At 29.6% G+C, this 16,468-nt stretch overlaps 1 protein-coding gene across 3 annotated transcripts in view; it reads right to left on the reverse strand.

The window, feature by feature from the left end:
• The window catches only part of LOC142333408 (ATP-binding cassette sub-family C member 4-like), a 200,339-nt gene that overhangs the window by 11,015 nt on the left and 172,856 nt on the right, over positions 1 to 16,468 (reverse strand). For all 3 annotated transcript variants that reach the window (XM_075380456.1, XM_075380457.1, XM_075380458.1), the window contains exons 23-26: positions 13,880 to 14,019; positions 11,541 to 11,786; positions 7,412 to 7,581; positions 3,021 to 3,150 (exon numbers count right to left, since the gene is read on the reverse strand). In XM_075380456.1, coding sequence (XP_075236571.1) covers positions 3,021 to 3,150; positions 7,412 to 7,581; positions 11,541 to 11,786; positions 13,880 to 14,019 — 686 coding nt within the window. The remainder of the gene's footprint in view (positions 1 to 3,020; positions 3,151 to 7,411; positions 7,582 to 11,540; positions 11,787 to 13,879; positions 14,020 to 16,468) is intronic.

Genomic DNA, 16,468 nt, shown 5'->3' on the forward strand with positions numbered 1-16,468 from the left:
TATGGGCAGAAACTGAGTATCGATTGGACATTTGCCGAGCGACTAATGGTGAACATATTGAAATTTATTAGGCATGTAAAAATACAGATGAAAAATTCAATAAACAACATCAACTGTGAGTATTTTTGTTTTCAGTTTATCCATGTTCAAAACCCCACCTTTCTTTTATGATGACCCTGATATTAGCATAAAGCATGTGGGTAAGACATATATATATATATATGGAATGTACTATTGTGTTTTACAAACTTGAACTCTGACTGTAAGGGAAACTTTTGAAACATGAACAAATAATTTAAATACTAAATGAATAGAAAAATTCAAAAATAGATGACAAACTTGGGAGGATGAGTTCAATAATGGGTGTAAGAGATCTATGGGTACAGTTAAAAATAGAATTATTATTATATTGTGGCTGACATCACCACATTTGAAATCGGTTGCTTCCACTAAATGGTATGTCACTTGCATTCCAGCTATAATGATGATCCAAGTCAGTATTCTTTCAAAAACCTAATTTCTTTTAATTAAATAACATTGTTTATTCCCATAGCACATGATATCTCATTATTCTACAAGTGCTTGTAAGCTGTCTTGGAATCCATTTAAAAGATGTTTTACGATAGTTCAGTTTATTATAAATAAATGAGTACCCTGAACAGATGCTTAAATAAAATTTTCAGAAATTCTTTTTATACTAGCTGTCTTCTTGAATAAGTTTATCAACAAAAATTCAAAAGTAGTTGAAATACCACCTCTAACAAACCTTTCGTGTTAGTATTTGTGAACTATATTCGCTCACTTTTGAACTGTTCAACCCATTTTACAAGCATAACATAATTCATGCAACTTTAAATTTAGCATAAATACAAGAGTGATCACGCTCATATTGAGCAAATGAGTAACTTCAGATTGCTTTATGTCCTCTTCAAATCTCACCATTGAATGTTGTTTAACATGTGTTATAAATGTTGAATATCAATGATAGTATTACAAAAGAATACTCAAACAGCTGTTTTTCAAATTGATGTCCAAGATGCCAACATATGGTTTTGAAAGTATCACACTTATCAACAGGTTTTTCCTAACTACATTACATCTTTATATAAATATAGGTGTTTCGAAAAGGGCGCTACCCTAAGATTAAGAAGATAGAACTCACACATAAGTAAATTTTATTTCTCCTACATGTCAGTTGATACACTGTTGTACACTGTACTCAAGGTTAGCTGCTTGTAACAGTTGAAATGTTCTTCTTATGCACTAGTGCTATACCAGTATACATTCATCTTTATTGTATTAACTATGTTGTTTTCCAAGGAAGAACATCTGTTTATTATTAAGACTTACTGCGCGTATAAATCTTACGAACGAGTGAAAGACGAGTTTGGGATAAAATTTTTCAATTCTTCAATTCCAAAGTCAACAATATTGCGTTTGATTAATAAATTTTGTGAAACTGGGAGTGTACATGATCAGAATATCACAAGTTGACCGTCACTGTTAACACTACAAGTTCTGGAGGATGTGAAAGAACGTTTGACTAGCTCACTCAGAAAGCTATCTTCACAGACTGGGCTTTCACTATCTACAGCTTTCAGACCTACTAAAAAATTACAATTGCATGCTTATCGCAACAGTGTCATTAAAGAACTGAAAGAAGTAGATCATGGAAAACGTTTACATTATTGTCATCGGTTTCATTCTCTTGATAACAGCGGTATTGAAATTTTGATCGTGTTTATTTCAGCGACAAGGCATGATTTCACTTGGATGGCTACATTAACAGCCAAAACTGCTGAATATGGAGCGCTGAATATCCTCATGTATTTCATGAATGACCATACATGAACATAAAATTGGTATTTGGTTTGTGATCTTCCAGCGTCGTATAACAGGACCTTTATTATTTAACAAATCTGTAAACAGTGTGCTTTATTGCAACTTAATCTAACAGTTTATCGACATGTTAGATTTACATGAACGAGAATTTCAGTTCCAGCAAGATAACACAACACATCATAGTGCTAATGAAACACTGGATATGTAATGGAAATTTTTTGGCCATAGTTTGTCGTATAAGTACTTTATTATTTATTAATATTTTTGTAATAAATTCACATCTTCAAACAAAAGGGTTGCATCCTTCTTGAAACACCCATTATTACACAGACATTTTTTAATGCAAAAATTTTTTTTACAAATATTTAAACTTTGTTCAATTAGTAAAGAAATAATGTAGTTAGGCAAACCCTGTAGATAATAATATTGACTTTTCCCCACTGCCAGAGATTGATACAGACTGACAATTGGTATCATGTATATTGGTATCATGATATTAATCTTCTTAATTATGTAATAAATAATACATAAGTCATAACTTTTACCATTATAATTTTGGAGAACATTGCAATGGATTTGCAGTGTGATATTTCTGTTTGGTGATATGATTAGTGGGTATGAGCTCTATATAATGGTCATCAGGATGCACCTTCTACTCAAATTGCATTTTCTGAAGTTAATGACTATAATGATCAAGTCATATGTCTTAATAAAAATATTATTTTTATAAATACATATACATATAAATACACGTTAACAAATTATAATAACATAACACGTTATATTATAACGTGTAATTATATATGAACTTTCTACTCTCATTTATCAGTAATTCAGTAAAGAGGATAACTCAAGCATGAATAAAGGCATGCATACTATTTTAATATTATTTGTTGTACTTTCAAAATTAATTTATTTGTAAAAAAGAGAATTAAAAGAAAAAGGTAAAATTTTAATTTCAATGCTAATAACCCATAACAACCCTACATATTATATATTTTTTTTTTTACTAATTTGTCTTCCTATTTAATTTTTCTACAACAATTTATAACGTTTATCAAACCATAAACATAAGGAAATGAGAAGTGCTAGTTGTACATCAAGTACCATATGGACAATTCTGAGTGTAAGTTTAATAGTAACTTAGTAATAAGTTTATTATTCAATTACAAACTTACCACAGCTTCACCAGCTTCCATAACAAGCACTTTATCAGAGTCCATAACAGTATTAAGTCTATGTGCAATAGTTAATACTGTACAATCACTAAATTTATTTCTTATAGTCTTCTGAATCAAAGCATCTGTTCTGTAAAGTAAAATTAAAAAAAATTGAAAAATTATAAAATATAAATTGAACAGCCAAATTTTTACATTAATACTACCTACTAAAATAAAAAAAATTGATGTAGGACTACATGACTTACTTGTATGCCTAATAGATTACATATATATATTTTTTTGAAATGAAAAGTATATGAAAAATTTTATTTCATTAATAACTTCTGCTATTTTTTTATTGTTATTACTGAATTATTATTTATCATACAAATTTTTTTACAATCAAAAGTTCATAATTATTAATAAATGAATACATTTAAATAAAAAAAAAAGTTAAAAAGAAAGGGAGTTGAAGTCTGATTTGAACTGATGTACCTTCCCCTTCTACATCCAAATATTTCATTAATTAAAAATTTCATTTGGCCTTATAACTGTGGTACCAATGAAAATAAGTTCCACTTATGATATATTGTTAAAAATCTCTCAATAAGGACTTACTACTGCAGTTAAGAAAAAGTCCAAAATCCAAATTTTTTTTGATTTTGGACTTTTTTGGACACTTGGTTCAGTCGATTATAATTAAAAGGGGGGATGCATAACTAGATGTTACAACAGTCCTAATCCAAAATTTCAACATCCTAAGACTAATCGTTATTGAGTTATGCGAGCGAGATACATATGTACATACATACAGAGGTCACACCGAAACTAGTCAAAATGAATTCAGGGACGGTCAAAATAAATATTTCTGTTGAAATCTGAAAACTATTTTTCAAAATTCTTTCCTTTATTTCGTACAAGGAAGTAAAATTAAGCAAGCTTTCTTATATTATATTCAATGAAAACTTAAATGTAGTACAAAATTATTATTTCATTTATAAAAAAAGCTGACAGCACAGTTATAGTATATTTCTTGCCACATGGCTTTTTTCTGTTGCATAGCTTATACACACAATTTAATTTAAAATATCTATCATTTTATTTAAATATAATATTTTTTGTTTATTTAATTCAATGATTGTAACTAATGTGCACGCACATTAGTGCATAAGAAAAATAAGACCTTAATTAGGCAAAATCTCAAAATACTAAAGGTGATCTTGCTCTACAGTCTCAGCCCGTTGACCTTTTAAGGTGAAAATTTAATGACATCAATGCCCCACATACAGAATGTAATACTGAAGTAATCTAACCAAGTACGGTCAAAATCGGTTGAGTAGTTCTGCAGATATAAGGTGATTTAGGGTGTGACGCCTAACATCGAACACACATACACATAAATATGAATATCTGGAAAATTTCCATCCAGTTTTTTGGATTCCTTAGGCATCAAAATTTAAAGATCTGGTGAAATACGCATATGTCCAAATTGGATCGATAACCACACTAGGACAATCAATTGACTCTGAATATCAGTTGATATTTCTAATATTTTAAGAAAATATAAAACCAACAAATAGTTATTTATTATTATAAATAGAAAATAACATTTCTGAGAGTAATGCAGTAAATTCATTTGTTAAAGTGCATTGCAATTCATTTTAGAGCATGTAATGCTAATAAAGCTTTCCCTAAAAATAAATTTCTCTGTGCATATCTAATGAATCTAACTAAACAGTTTATATTTCAACTGCTCACAAGCCACACAAATTCTAGGGATGACGTTGTTCTTTTAGAAACGTTATATGTGTCTTCTGATATCCATTAATTTATAGACAAAAAACAATTTTTACTGGAGTACAAATCTAAACTGGTCAATTCATAACAAATTAACTATGTGCCATCCTGTCTGAATAAAAAATACCACAATTTCATGAAGGCGTAGGTATTTTCTGGATAAAGGTTTATTAAATAATTTTTTTTATAGCGTAATCATCCTTTCTCACCACCCATCCCTATTAACACTAAATCCCTATTATTAATCCTAAATAACATCTATATTTTGAGCTTTATTGGTGTAGGTAAGTTCCTATAAAATCTATTCTGAGATTGCCACAATCTGTAAAACCATGGTGGAATCTGGTAGAGGAAAAGTGGACTGCCAGTATAATAACAGAGAAATTAATTTTTAACTTGCAAGTATAGATTTATACAATGATTAGAATGGTACCTAAATTCACCTCTTAACATTTCCAATACTACATCTATATGGTAAGCAATAAAATCTGCATAAATTTTTATGGTTAATCTTTTTATGAGCAACATATTTTGTACGACCCCTGAGAGCATTAATTTTTTTATACAAAGTTTTACATTACTTTATCTCTGATTGAACAAAGAAAATATAATTGTTAACAAAAAATTAAAATTCATTTATTTTGAACTTTGAAAATGTTTACAAAATTTTAACTGATATAAATATTTTCTGATATTTTTTTATCGTCTGATAATATAGCATAAAAAAGTTCTTTGTACGCTATGAATAATAAAATGTTACAAAACTAGAAACTAAAGTAATAAAAAAATCTCTAAAAACTAAAAAATTCCACAAATTTTTGTTAGTTCAAAAACTGAGAGAGTTAACAGCCCTCAAAGTTTTTTTTATGTGATATTCCTGAAAAAAAGAATGCACACATATGCTAACATTACACTCAGTATACATCCAGGTAGTTTCACGTATTTATTGGGCCTGTGTTGTATTCTTGCACACAAAACATCTTCTTTGAGGTCTTCACTGTTTTTCTGTGGAGGGAATGGATGAAATGAAATGTCAAGCAGTAAGACAAACAGGATTTTCAGATGGTCTATTTGATTTTCTACCAGGTGTAATACTTTTTTTTGTACTGAATTCTGCCAGTAATTGTTTGAGAAGGTTTAAAATCAGGAAAAATAGGCTTCTTACTAGTTTTCATTTGGTACAACACGGAAGGATTTAGAATTCACAAATCTACTACATGAAAAAAAAGTTCCTTATACCACTTCAATGTTTTTCTTGTACAGTCAGAATAATAAATAATCAAGTCAGACTTGTCTATAGTACCCACATTTTTATTGTAATCAATACACTATGAGGCTTCAAAATAATTTTCCCTTTGTGGTTTCTTTTTTAGTTTGGACCATTACATGAGAGTGCACAGATGAAAGCATGTGCACATCTCTCTTGTCATGCCAATTTTCTGCTAACAAAATACCAATATTTTATATGGCACAATCACTCTTTTTAACTTTACTGAACTACTTAGATTTCTTTTCTTATCATATTTAGAGTACCACAAGCTCCTGTTTTACGGTCATGCAAGAATTGATACAATGTTAGGTTTGAATACCAATTGTCAATATAAAGAATATGCCCATTATCAAAAAATGGTTACACAAGTACAACAATATTTCCATATACTCCCAATTCACCTTCTATTCGATCAGACTGAAGGTCTGACTTTCCAAAATAAATTATAAAATCTACTATAAATCCATTGGCAGATACTATGAATAATCTTATCCTGAACCTGCGTCTTATTTTAGGATAAATTGCTTTGCTTCCAGGATAGCCTACCCTTCCAAACAAGAATACTTTTATCAATTCACAAATTTTTGAATGGGTAGAAAAATTACTATATATTTTTTTTCAAAGATTGGATTACTACATCTATCTTGAACAATCTATTATTATTATCAAGATTATCCTAATTATCATTGTCACTGAAATGTAACAATCCGAGCAACAGCATGAATCTTTTCTGAGAAAAGTTTCATAAAATAGGGGATTGAGATAACAAGATCAGGTTGGGAACTAGGTTTAAAAAGCTAAGCCAAAGTTTTGATCAACCCATGGCCAACAGAATGACAGACACAAAGAGCAACTTAAATAAAGGTCAGGCAGCTGACTGCAGTACAAATAAATGGTTTGTGTGTAATCCCAACTATTATATTATACGTGGGATACGTGCCTTTATAACAGTTAAATACATTCCTTTAACCAGTAAATATATTCTTGTCAATCATTAGTTAGGTTTTGAAGAGTTATAATTTTTCATCTAAGTTTAAAATCCGTAATAGGATAAGAATAAATCAAGTAGAAATAATAATAATAATAATAACAGAATTACAACAATAAACATTATTATTAAGAAGCATTTAATCAAATTTTATTTTTTTAAATGTACTACTAAAAACGTACAGAACAAGTGAGTCCTGGTTAAGATAATAAACTCCTAATATGATAAAATGATAAATAGACTCCTAATAGAATGTAGTTTTCTTAAATTTTGGTTATATTTATTAAAGAAAATGTTATCATTAAATAATAAGATTGATAAGATGGTTTTTTAATAATAATAATTAGTACTTACTGTGGATCAACATTAGCAGTGGCTTCATCCATAACCAGTACTTTATTACTTCTAACAATTGCTCTTGCAAGACAAACCAACTGTCGTTGACCAAGACTGAAATTAGAACCACCATCCATAACACGAGTTTGAAGCCCATATTCTTCTTTTAGAGCCTCTCTTAATTCAACCTAAATTGAAAAAAAAGAAAAAAATACATATATTTAATTTTTTTTTTGCTTAAATATTAATTATTAAGAGTTCTGTATAGTTAAGATGCTTTTTTTTCTTTTACATAAGTTATTCCAGTTTAGTAATATCAGAATTTGCCTGTGTTATCTCAGCACTTATTATCAGGTATTTCACTCTTTTAATGTTAACATAAATTAAGTAGAATGGATTCTTGAGATTATATTGATCTCATGTTGTGATGATTCATTTGTTATTTTGTAGAAAGTCCAGAAGTAATTATTTTCAAAAGGATATAAAAAATGAACAATTTAATTCTCTAAGTAAAAATTTGAAGATACTTTCCATTTTTTGATAAAATTACATAATTGTGCAAACTTGTATCATAATGATGTATAATCTGATGTTATTCTGGTATTTAAACCATTTTCATTTGGAAATTCAAGAGAAACTATTTCAAAAACTTAAATTACTGATAAATTAAAAATTAATAACATCCCTACATACCTTTGTTCACATTCTGAACCTGACTGTCATTTCTTGACAAAATTTTCATATGTTTATCAAGAAGCAAGTTCCTTGTCTTAAATGTTTCTTACAAATGGATTCTTACTTTCCTATCTAGACAGCGTTATAAATGTAGAAGGAAAGTATTGTAATTGGTCCAACTTAAGCATATGCGGTTTTCACTGGATCTTGACACCTAAAGAGCCCGTAAGACCAGATGGAAATTTTCCAGATGTTAGTGCTCGTATGTACGTGTGTTTGGTGTTGGCCTCTAAACTGCCTTGTATTTCCAGAACTAGAGGACAGAATTTGACCAAACTTGGTCAGATTATTTCTATATATCGAGCATTGATGCAATTAAATTTTCAACATAAAAGGCCAAGAGGATGAGAATGTCAAGGTCACCCTCAGTAACTGGTGATTTCACGTAATTAATGTAATATTTTTCTTAGCCATATTTGTTAACAATTAAAAGTACTAATATTTGCAAAAAAAATTATGCAAAATCACATCCCCACCAAAAAAATGCTGTTTTAGTCGTCTATTATGTTGTGACATCACAGGTAAGTGGCAGAATTAAAAGAATAATATTTGAAGTGTAAAAAGTCGGGTCTCAAACTCGATTGCTTGGTTCACTCAGTACCTGGTGCATTAAGCCTCGCAGCAACACCAGTCTGCCAACCATAAAAGGAAATTTGTTCGATGAAAGCTGTGAAATTACATTAGTTTAGTTAATGCCAACTGTCGCCACTAGTACCGCATGACGGGAAAGTTCTACAACTGTGTAGTCAGCTTTTTTTTAAAACAAGTGGTTAAGTGGTGTTTTTAGAAGTCTTATCTGTATTATAAATAAAATTAATTCTAAAGACTGTAAAGTAAAATATGTTACTTAAAAAAAAGGTAAACCAAACTTCTTAAAAAAAAAAGCTTACAATTAAAATGATACCGTTTTAATTCTTTAAATCCAAAATGTTTAAAATCAGTCCCAAGTTAAAAACAACTTTCCAACTACTTCCTAGATTACCAATCCTTAATTTTGTGCAGACTTTAAGAGTCAAAATTGAAAGAATCAGTACAGTAATTTTAGCTTTTTAGGGTATTTTTGACAGATATTTATTTATTTTTTTAAATAGTATTTAATTATTTTAAATTATTTATTATTTTTTATTAATGGTATATTTCATTAAAAATAAACTAAACTGTTATAAAAGTGGAGATAAAAACAAAAATTTCTGACGAGTTGGTAGACAGGCAGTACATTGAAACTCTTTTGCTTTAAATCCTATTCTCATAATTGTCAACAACTGAAATTACCCAAACTGCATGTATACAGACTGCAAAGATAAATGGGCTTTGTATATTACAATTAATTTTAGGATCAAATGATATTAATATCTATTTTTGACTTTAAATCTATGAGATAAAAACAAAAATAGTTGTTTGTGTTGATTATATGTTCATGAAATACTGTATAATATTTTCATTACATTAAAATAACAATAATTAGGACTGCAGATAAATTTATCTATATACAAGGTCTGTAAATAATGTAACGAGACTAGTTTTTTTTTGGCAGCCAAAGTGGCAACACTGTAGAGTTACTAGTAAACATATGGTTACTATTTTTAGTCTATTGTTGCCACGTGAGACATAAACAAACTTTTCGTGAAACGTGGTTTTGTTGTGCGTAATCATGAGCAACATTGTGCAATCAAGTTTTGGGTAAAACTCCGTGAGAATGCTACTGAATTTTTCCAAAATTGAAAAGGGCGTATGAAAATGACGCTCTGTCATGAGCCCAAGTTTTTAGGTAGTTTAAAGCAGTTTCAGATGACCGGGAATCAGTTGCGGATGATCCATGCTCTGGAAGACCGTTAATGTCAAAACATGACGACAATGTTGAGTGAATCAGAGATTTGATAAAGTACGACTGATGATTAACTGTCAGAATGATTACAGAACAATTGAATTTTAACCATACCACAGTCCATTAAATTTTGACAAACAAATTGGACATGAAAAAATTTGTGCAAAATTGAAGGCAAAAAACCTCACTGTTAAACAGAAAAACAACAGGGTGGAAGTGTGCCACGATCTTCTAGGGCAAATTGAAACTGATCCTGATTTTCTATAACATGTTACTACTGGTATGAATCTTGGATATTTGAGTACGACCCAGAAACAAAATGCCAGAGCAAGGAGTGGCACACTTCAAACTCACCACATCTCAAAAAAGCAAAAATGAGCAAATAAAACCATGCTAATTTGTTTCTTCGATAGTAATGGCATTGTTCATAAGGAGTTCTTGCCTACATGACAGACTGTAAATCACTATGTTTTCCGAGAAATTCTTGAAAGACTGTGGTAAAGAATTGCCCGTGTGAAACCAGCCATCAAATACAACTGGATGCTGCATCATAAAAATGCACCTTGTTATACTGTACTTCAATTAATAAGTTTTTGGCAAAGAAAAACATTTCTGTAGTTCCTCAACTACCTTATTTACCTGACTTTGAGTCCCCGTGACGTTTCCTTGTTCCCGATTTAAAAAAAAAACACCTCAAAGGACACCATTTTGGAACAGTAGAAAACATTAAAAAAATTGTAACCGACCATCTAAACGATATTCCGATTTCTGAGTTCCAACACTGCTATGAAGAGTGGTAAAACTGTTTGAAGCAATGCGTGGCTTCCCAAGGGAACTATTTTGAAGGTGATACAGTCTATGTATAATTGGATGGTAAATAAAAGGTTTTTCTGAACCAGTCTCATTACTTTATTTACAGACTTTGTAGAAGATGAGATTTATTATAAATCATTATTTCATAAAACTAGGTAAAATCAAAATCACACAAATTAAGATATTCTGTTCTTATCTAACAAATTAATAAAATAAATATTAAAAATAATCAACTTTTTATAATATGGCCAGTTATATCAAATTTCTTTATTCCATCCCTTTCAAACCTTAGGATATTTTACTGTAGTAACAACTGAAATTTAAACTTCAAGAAACATATTTCATACAAATAATATTGTGTACGTATTCAAATCAGCATTATGAATAGTAAAGTTATCTTCATAGTACAGGACTATTAATTCATATTTTTTACAGAATAGGTGAAGAAGTACCAGTATTTAGTTATCTCTACATAATATACAATTATTTTTAGAGTAATATATTCTTTAACTAATTCATATAATTAACCATTAATTACAAACTCACATAACTAGAAGCAAAAGGAAATTGTCAATTCACATGATTATGGATACCTTTCAAGTAAAATTTTGGCTTTGTACATGAGTAACAACAATTAGTGAATCGGTAAAGATAAAACCACAATTCTATCTGATAGCTTTCAAAATGTATGTATCAATCACAAATCCATTCTTAGCATAATTTTACTCTACTTCTACATGTTTTCATATTAAAACATGAACAAATTAAAATTACCTCATCAAGAGCTCTCCATAATTCATAGTCTGGATATTCTTCGAAAGGATCCAAATTACGTCTCATTGTACCAGAATATAATACAGGATCTTGTGGAATAATTGATATATGTGAACGCAAACATTCTAAAGTAAGTGAACTTGTATCAACATCGTCGATCAGTATTTCCCCTTCAATACTTGACATTCTGAATAGTGCTTGAATCAATGATGATTTTCCTGCTCCAGTCCTGCCAACTATACCAATCTGTGTGAAAACAAATATAACAGTAATATTTATATAATGTTGTGTTCAAAATTTTCAATTTAGAAAGTATGAAAAATGACAGTGGTAATAAGATGCATTCACTTTTTAAATTAAAAGTAATAGTGGTAAAAGAAAATGGCTACCATAAAACTGACTTCCAATTGGCTGTGTGGTAACTAGTTTTGTTTGCCATAGCAACACAGCAAATATAATACTAACTTCTAGCAACCTATAGTCTTGTTAAACACCCATCTCATATCCATTCTATTTAGAATTGATAAAATTATGGTCAATGATTCAAGGAATCTATTAAATTATTGCTCTCATTAACTGAGACATAGACAGGATGATCTTTTTTACAAACTGAAGGACAAAACTACTGACATCCATCAACAATTATGTTTTATTTACACTCATGTCATGAATGACAATGCTCTGAAAGACTAGCGATAAAAATCTGAAAAGAACACACAGAAGCAAACAAGAGGAGACAGAAGTGACTCTCAACTCATTCAACAAGTATGGAACTGCAAGAGATTCTTGCTAATACAATAGATATTAGATCTACAAGTAATCTGAAAATTTATTTTGAACCTCAGTAATCTTATTTACTTTCTTATTCATAAATATAGTTTATAAATTTTGATTTATTCACCGTTTAAAGTTTTCTGACAACATATTATGTATTTTTTTTTTTTAACTTTAATTTAAAAAAAATTTCATTTAGTACTTTTTTTATAATCTAGATGTAATTTGCAGACCTTTCCTTCTTTAGAAGAGATTTATTACAAAAAGTTAATTAAAAACATTATTAAAACTTAAAAATTATAGAAATCAGTTTTAATATTAAAAAAAAAAACATGTGTAATTTCTTAGAATGAATAAACTTTTACATGATAAAAAACTATGCAATTTTTCAATGGAAAAAATTCTTACTGATACTTTTTGTGCACATGCGGCGCACTTACACACACAAAACTCTTTATATTTTCCAGAAATGTTGGAAGTGGTGCAGTGTATTTCAGTGGTACAAAACAAATAAAATAGATTTCAGCCACTATTCATTCTAAAAGTAAATTTTTATAATGTTACCCATATTTTATGGGCGATCTACTGAAATTTATAAACATAATTTTTCTGAGTTTACAAACATTTCGATACAATTGGCTAGTACTCTGAAAGTGTGCATTATAGATGTTTTATACATCATTTATGATGAAATGTTAAAGAGATGAAAAACTTGCATTTGGGATTTAAATATTTTATAAAAACAGCATATAATTTTACAGCTACACAGTTTCACAATAGTTGTTTCAGTGCAGCTTCAATATCTATGGAATGCCTCAACCCATGACATAAAGTATGGATATAGAATTTTGAAGAATTTGTTTCAGAAGAGGACTCCTGATAAATAAAAGAATGTTTGTAAACAGACAACGTAAGAGTTGCAATGCTATGAAGCCACAAATGACCTGCCTGTCATCATTCAGTTCCACTCGGCTTGTTAAACCCCAGTCTCCAAAGGGTTCTTCATAAGGATCTAAATGCGTCAATACAAAATTCAAGTAGTGTAGCATCATTTAAATGAAAGAAGTCAGAATGATCTTTTGCTACCAATTTTTGAATTTTATAAATGTTACAGATGTTATTTTCGATATACTAATAAGTGATGAATCACATTTCCGCTGTGCAGATATATTTCTGAGGACAACATGAGAATGCTGTTACTGTTGCATCAGGGTAATATTTTCAAATGGTTTAAGAATTTTTGTGCATTTAGATAGTAGAGAAATTTGAGATCGATTCGGATCAGTCATTTTGACAGAATGGAGTGACAAATCACACAGTTATTTCCCAGCCACATTATCGACAGCCATGATGACATTCCTCATCCTACAAGAACACAATCTTCAAGACAAGATCACCACCACATCTCAGAGATGTGGTGGCATCTCACAGCATGAAATTTTTTCTTGTGCGACAATTTCAAAAGTAAAGTATTCAGTGATTCGCAACAAAACACTGAATAACTCACAGAAAATTCATCAAATTCAAAACTTTCTGTTTTTAAATTCCATGTAATAAAAAATTACCTTTTCACGTGGTGTAATCTCCAAACATACATCTTTTAACACAGCAGAATCACCCTTTGAATAATATAAATACATGTGATTAAACTGGATTCTGCCTTCTGTAGGCCAATTACCAACATCATCTTTACCCTTTTTAGAACCTAAAAAGAAAGATTGAATGACCAATATGATTATAAAATATTAAATGACCAAAAATAAAATAATTATGAGAATATCTGACCAATAACTTGTAATAAACAGAAAATTGTAAACAATTATTGCAACAATCTAAAAGATGGGGGCCGCTAGAACAATTCGTTCCAAGAATCCCAGTCACTTTGTCCTCCCTATAATCCTGGATCACATCCAAATCATGAGACCATTGAACATATATTTCCAGTTAAATATGAGAAATATAATACAAAGACGAGCTCTGCTGAATAATTATTAAAATAATGTTAAAACAAGAAAATATTTTTAAAAAAACAATTTTAAAAATACACCAACTAATTGAAACCTGAAGAGTGGGTGACATTTCAAATAAAATACAGATACTAAACCATGTTACAAGTACACGCCCAATTACATCAACTGATCAAAAATGGAAAAAATGTATACTAACATGAACTTGTAAATTGAAGAAATTGAATTTTATACCGTATAAAACTTTGTTATTTTCTAAATTATTCTAGTTATAATTGTTTAAATAAAACTTGTAGGAACTGAAGCTAACTACTCATAAAAATAACTGAGATTTTTTTGTAATGTAATTTCAATGTTTCCTAAATCTTCATTAATAGATTACATAGAAATGAATGTTTAATTATATTTAAAAATAGAATTTATCTGTTAAACATTTAAAAAATTTCCCAGTGATCAGTTTGAATGCAACAATAAAAAAAAGCTACTTTATCTCCTCTCAATGTAGGTAGAAGATTGTTTATGGATGAAATTATAAGAACACTATATAGTTTAATAATTTCAAATAATAACATGATGGACAAAAAGCTTAGGAAGGAAATTAAAATTAACATTACAATACTGACAATCAGAGCCATCTGTTTGAAAAAAGCACAGTTGCCATATGTAAGCATTCAACATATTACAGATTTTTTATTTATCCGTACAGCTACTTTCCTGTCTAACTGTGTAGCGACTATATTCTTAAACAGATGGCCAAGACTTGTAGTAGTTTTAACAGAAATATTTCTTTTCTTCACAATACTTTTTTTATTCTATTGTTAACTAAGATTACGGATTTTAAAATATACTGTAATATGTTAACATACCAGACATACCTGTAATAGCAAACATACCAGACATTACAGCTATGCCATATTCACATAGTTCAGCAGAGAAATATATTTTCTCTACTGGGAAACAAAATATACGTTTTTTTCTAAATGGCCACCAACCATATTGAAACCAACCGATGGGAAAATAAAAAAAAATACTTAAATACAAAACTGTTTTTAAATATACCTAAACATTAACTTTTCATATAACCAACTGAAAAAAAAATTTGATGAACGTTGAAATTGCAATAGGGGGAAATGGGCAAAAAAAATATTTATCCAAGTATAATCTTCCATAATTCCTATCGATTTTCTTCATACAAACTGAAAAGACTAACAAACAATACAGAAAAGAACATTTAACATGGTATAAACCCTAATATTGTTCCACCAATTTCATAATGTTTAAAATTCTTCAATGACATTTCTTTTGTAATGTATCTGCATAAATAAATTGCACTATTACAGAAATCATTCTGAGTGCTTTAACAAAGGATTTTCAAAACTTGCTGCTTGATACCAGGGTAACTGGAATCAAATATACTTTAGATCACATCAATGCAGCAGTAGTACTGTGTGATATTCGTGTTTCTCACATATATGCAAGCTTAGCAATAAATGTATAAAAAAAAATGTTTTCATGGATTGCAGTTACAATCCACAAGATTTTGAAAGCGGACCCCTCCACCCTTACATTCATAATTGGTTTGATATTTTCTTGTCCAGTAGACAATGAAAAGAACCCAACAGCTGTACTCATAAAATGACTAGTAAAATACTAGACATGTTTTTTAAGTAAGGGCTGTTTTCAATTTGTTGCCGTTAGAAGTGGTAGAAATTGATGGCGCTAATCTAGCATGTTTATTTATATCAACAATCATCTGTTTGCAACAACAAGTTAATGCTATTCATGTTATTAGCTGTGTATAGCCTGAGTGAAATGAGCGCTACAATAAACAATCCCACAAGTTGTGAAGTGTGATCAGTAATTCGTTATCTATGGACGGAAAACAAATCTACTGTTGATATTCATTGAGAAATTGTTGATTTTATGAACCCAGTGTTATGTGCGAAGGTAAAGTTTGCCGATGGTGTCATTTGTTCTATGTAGCGAGAACAAATATTCACAAAAAGAACATAGTGGTTGCCCGACTGTCATCACAGACGAATTGACTGAAAATGTGAATACAGAAATCCATGAAAACAGAAAACTTACTGTTTCTCAATTATCAAGTGAATTTCTTTTTGTTTTACGATCAGTAATTTACAATATTTTAACTGAAAAATCGAGTTACAGAAAATTGTGTTCCAGATG

The sequence above is a fragment of the Lycorma delicatula genome, chromosome 12 (assembly GCF_047948215.1).
Source record: "Lycorma delicatula isolate Av1 chromosome 12, ASM4794821v1, whole genome shotgun sequence".
In the NCBI taxonomy this organism is placed as follows: domain Eukaryota; kingdom Metazoa; phylum Arthropoda; class Insecta; order Hemiptera; family Fulgoridae; genus Lycorma; species Lycorma delicatula.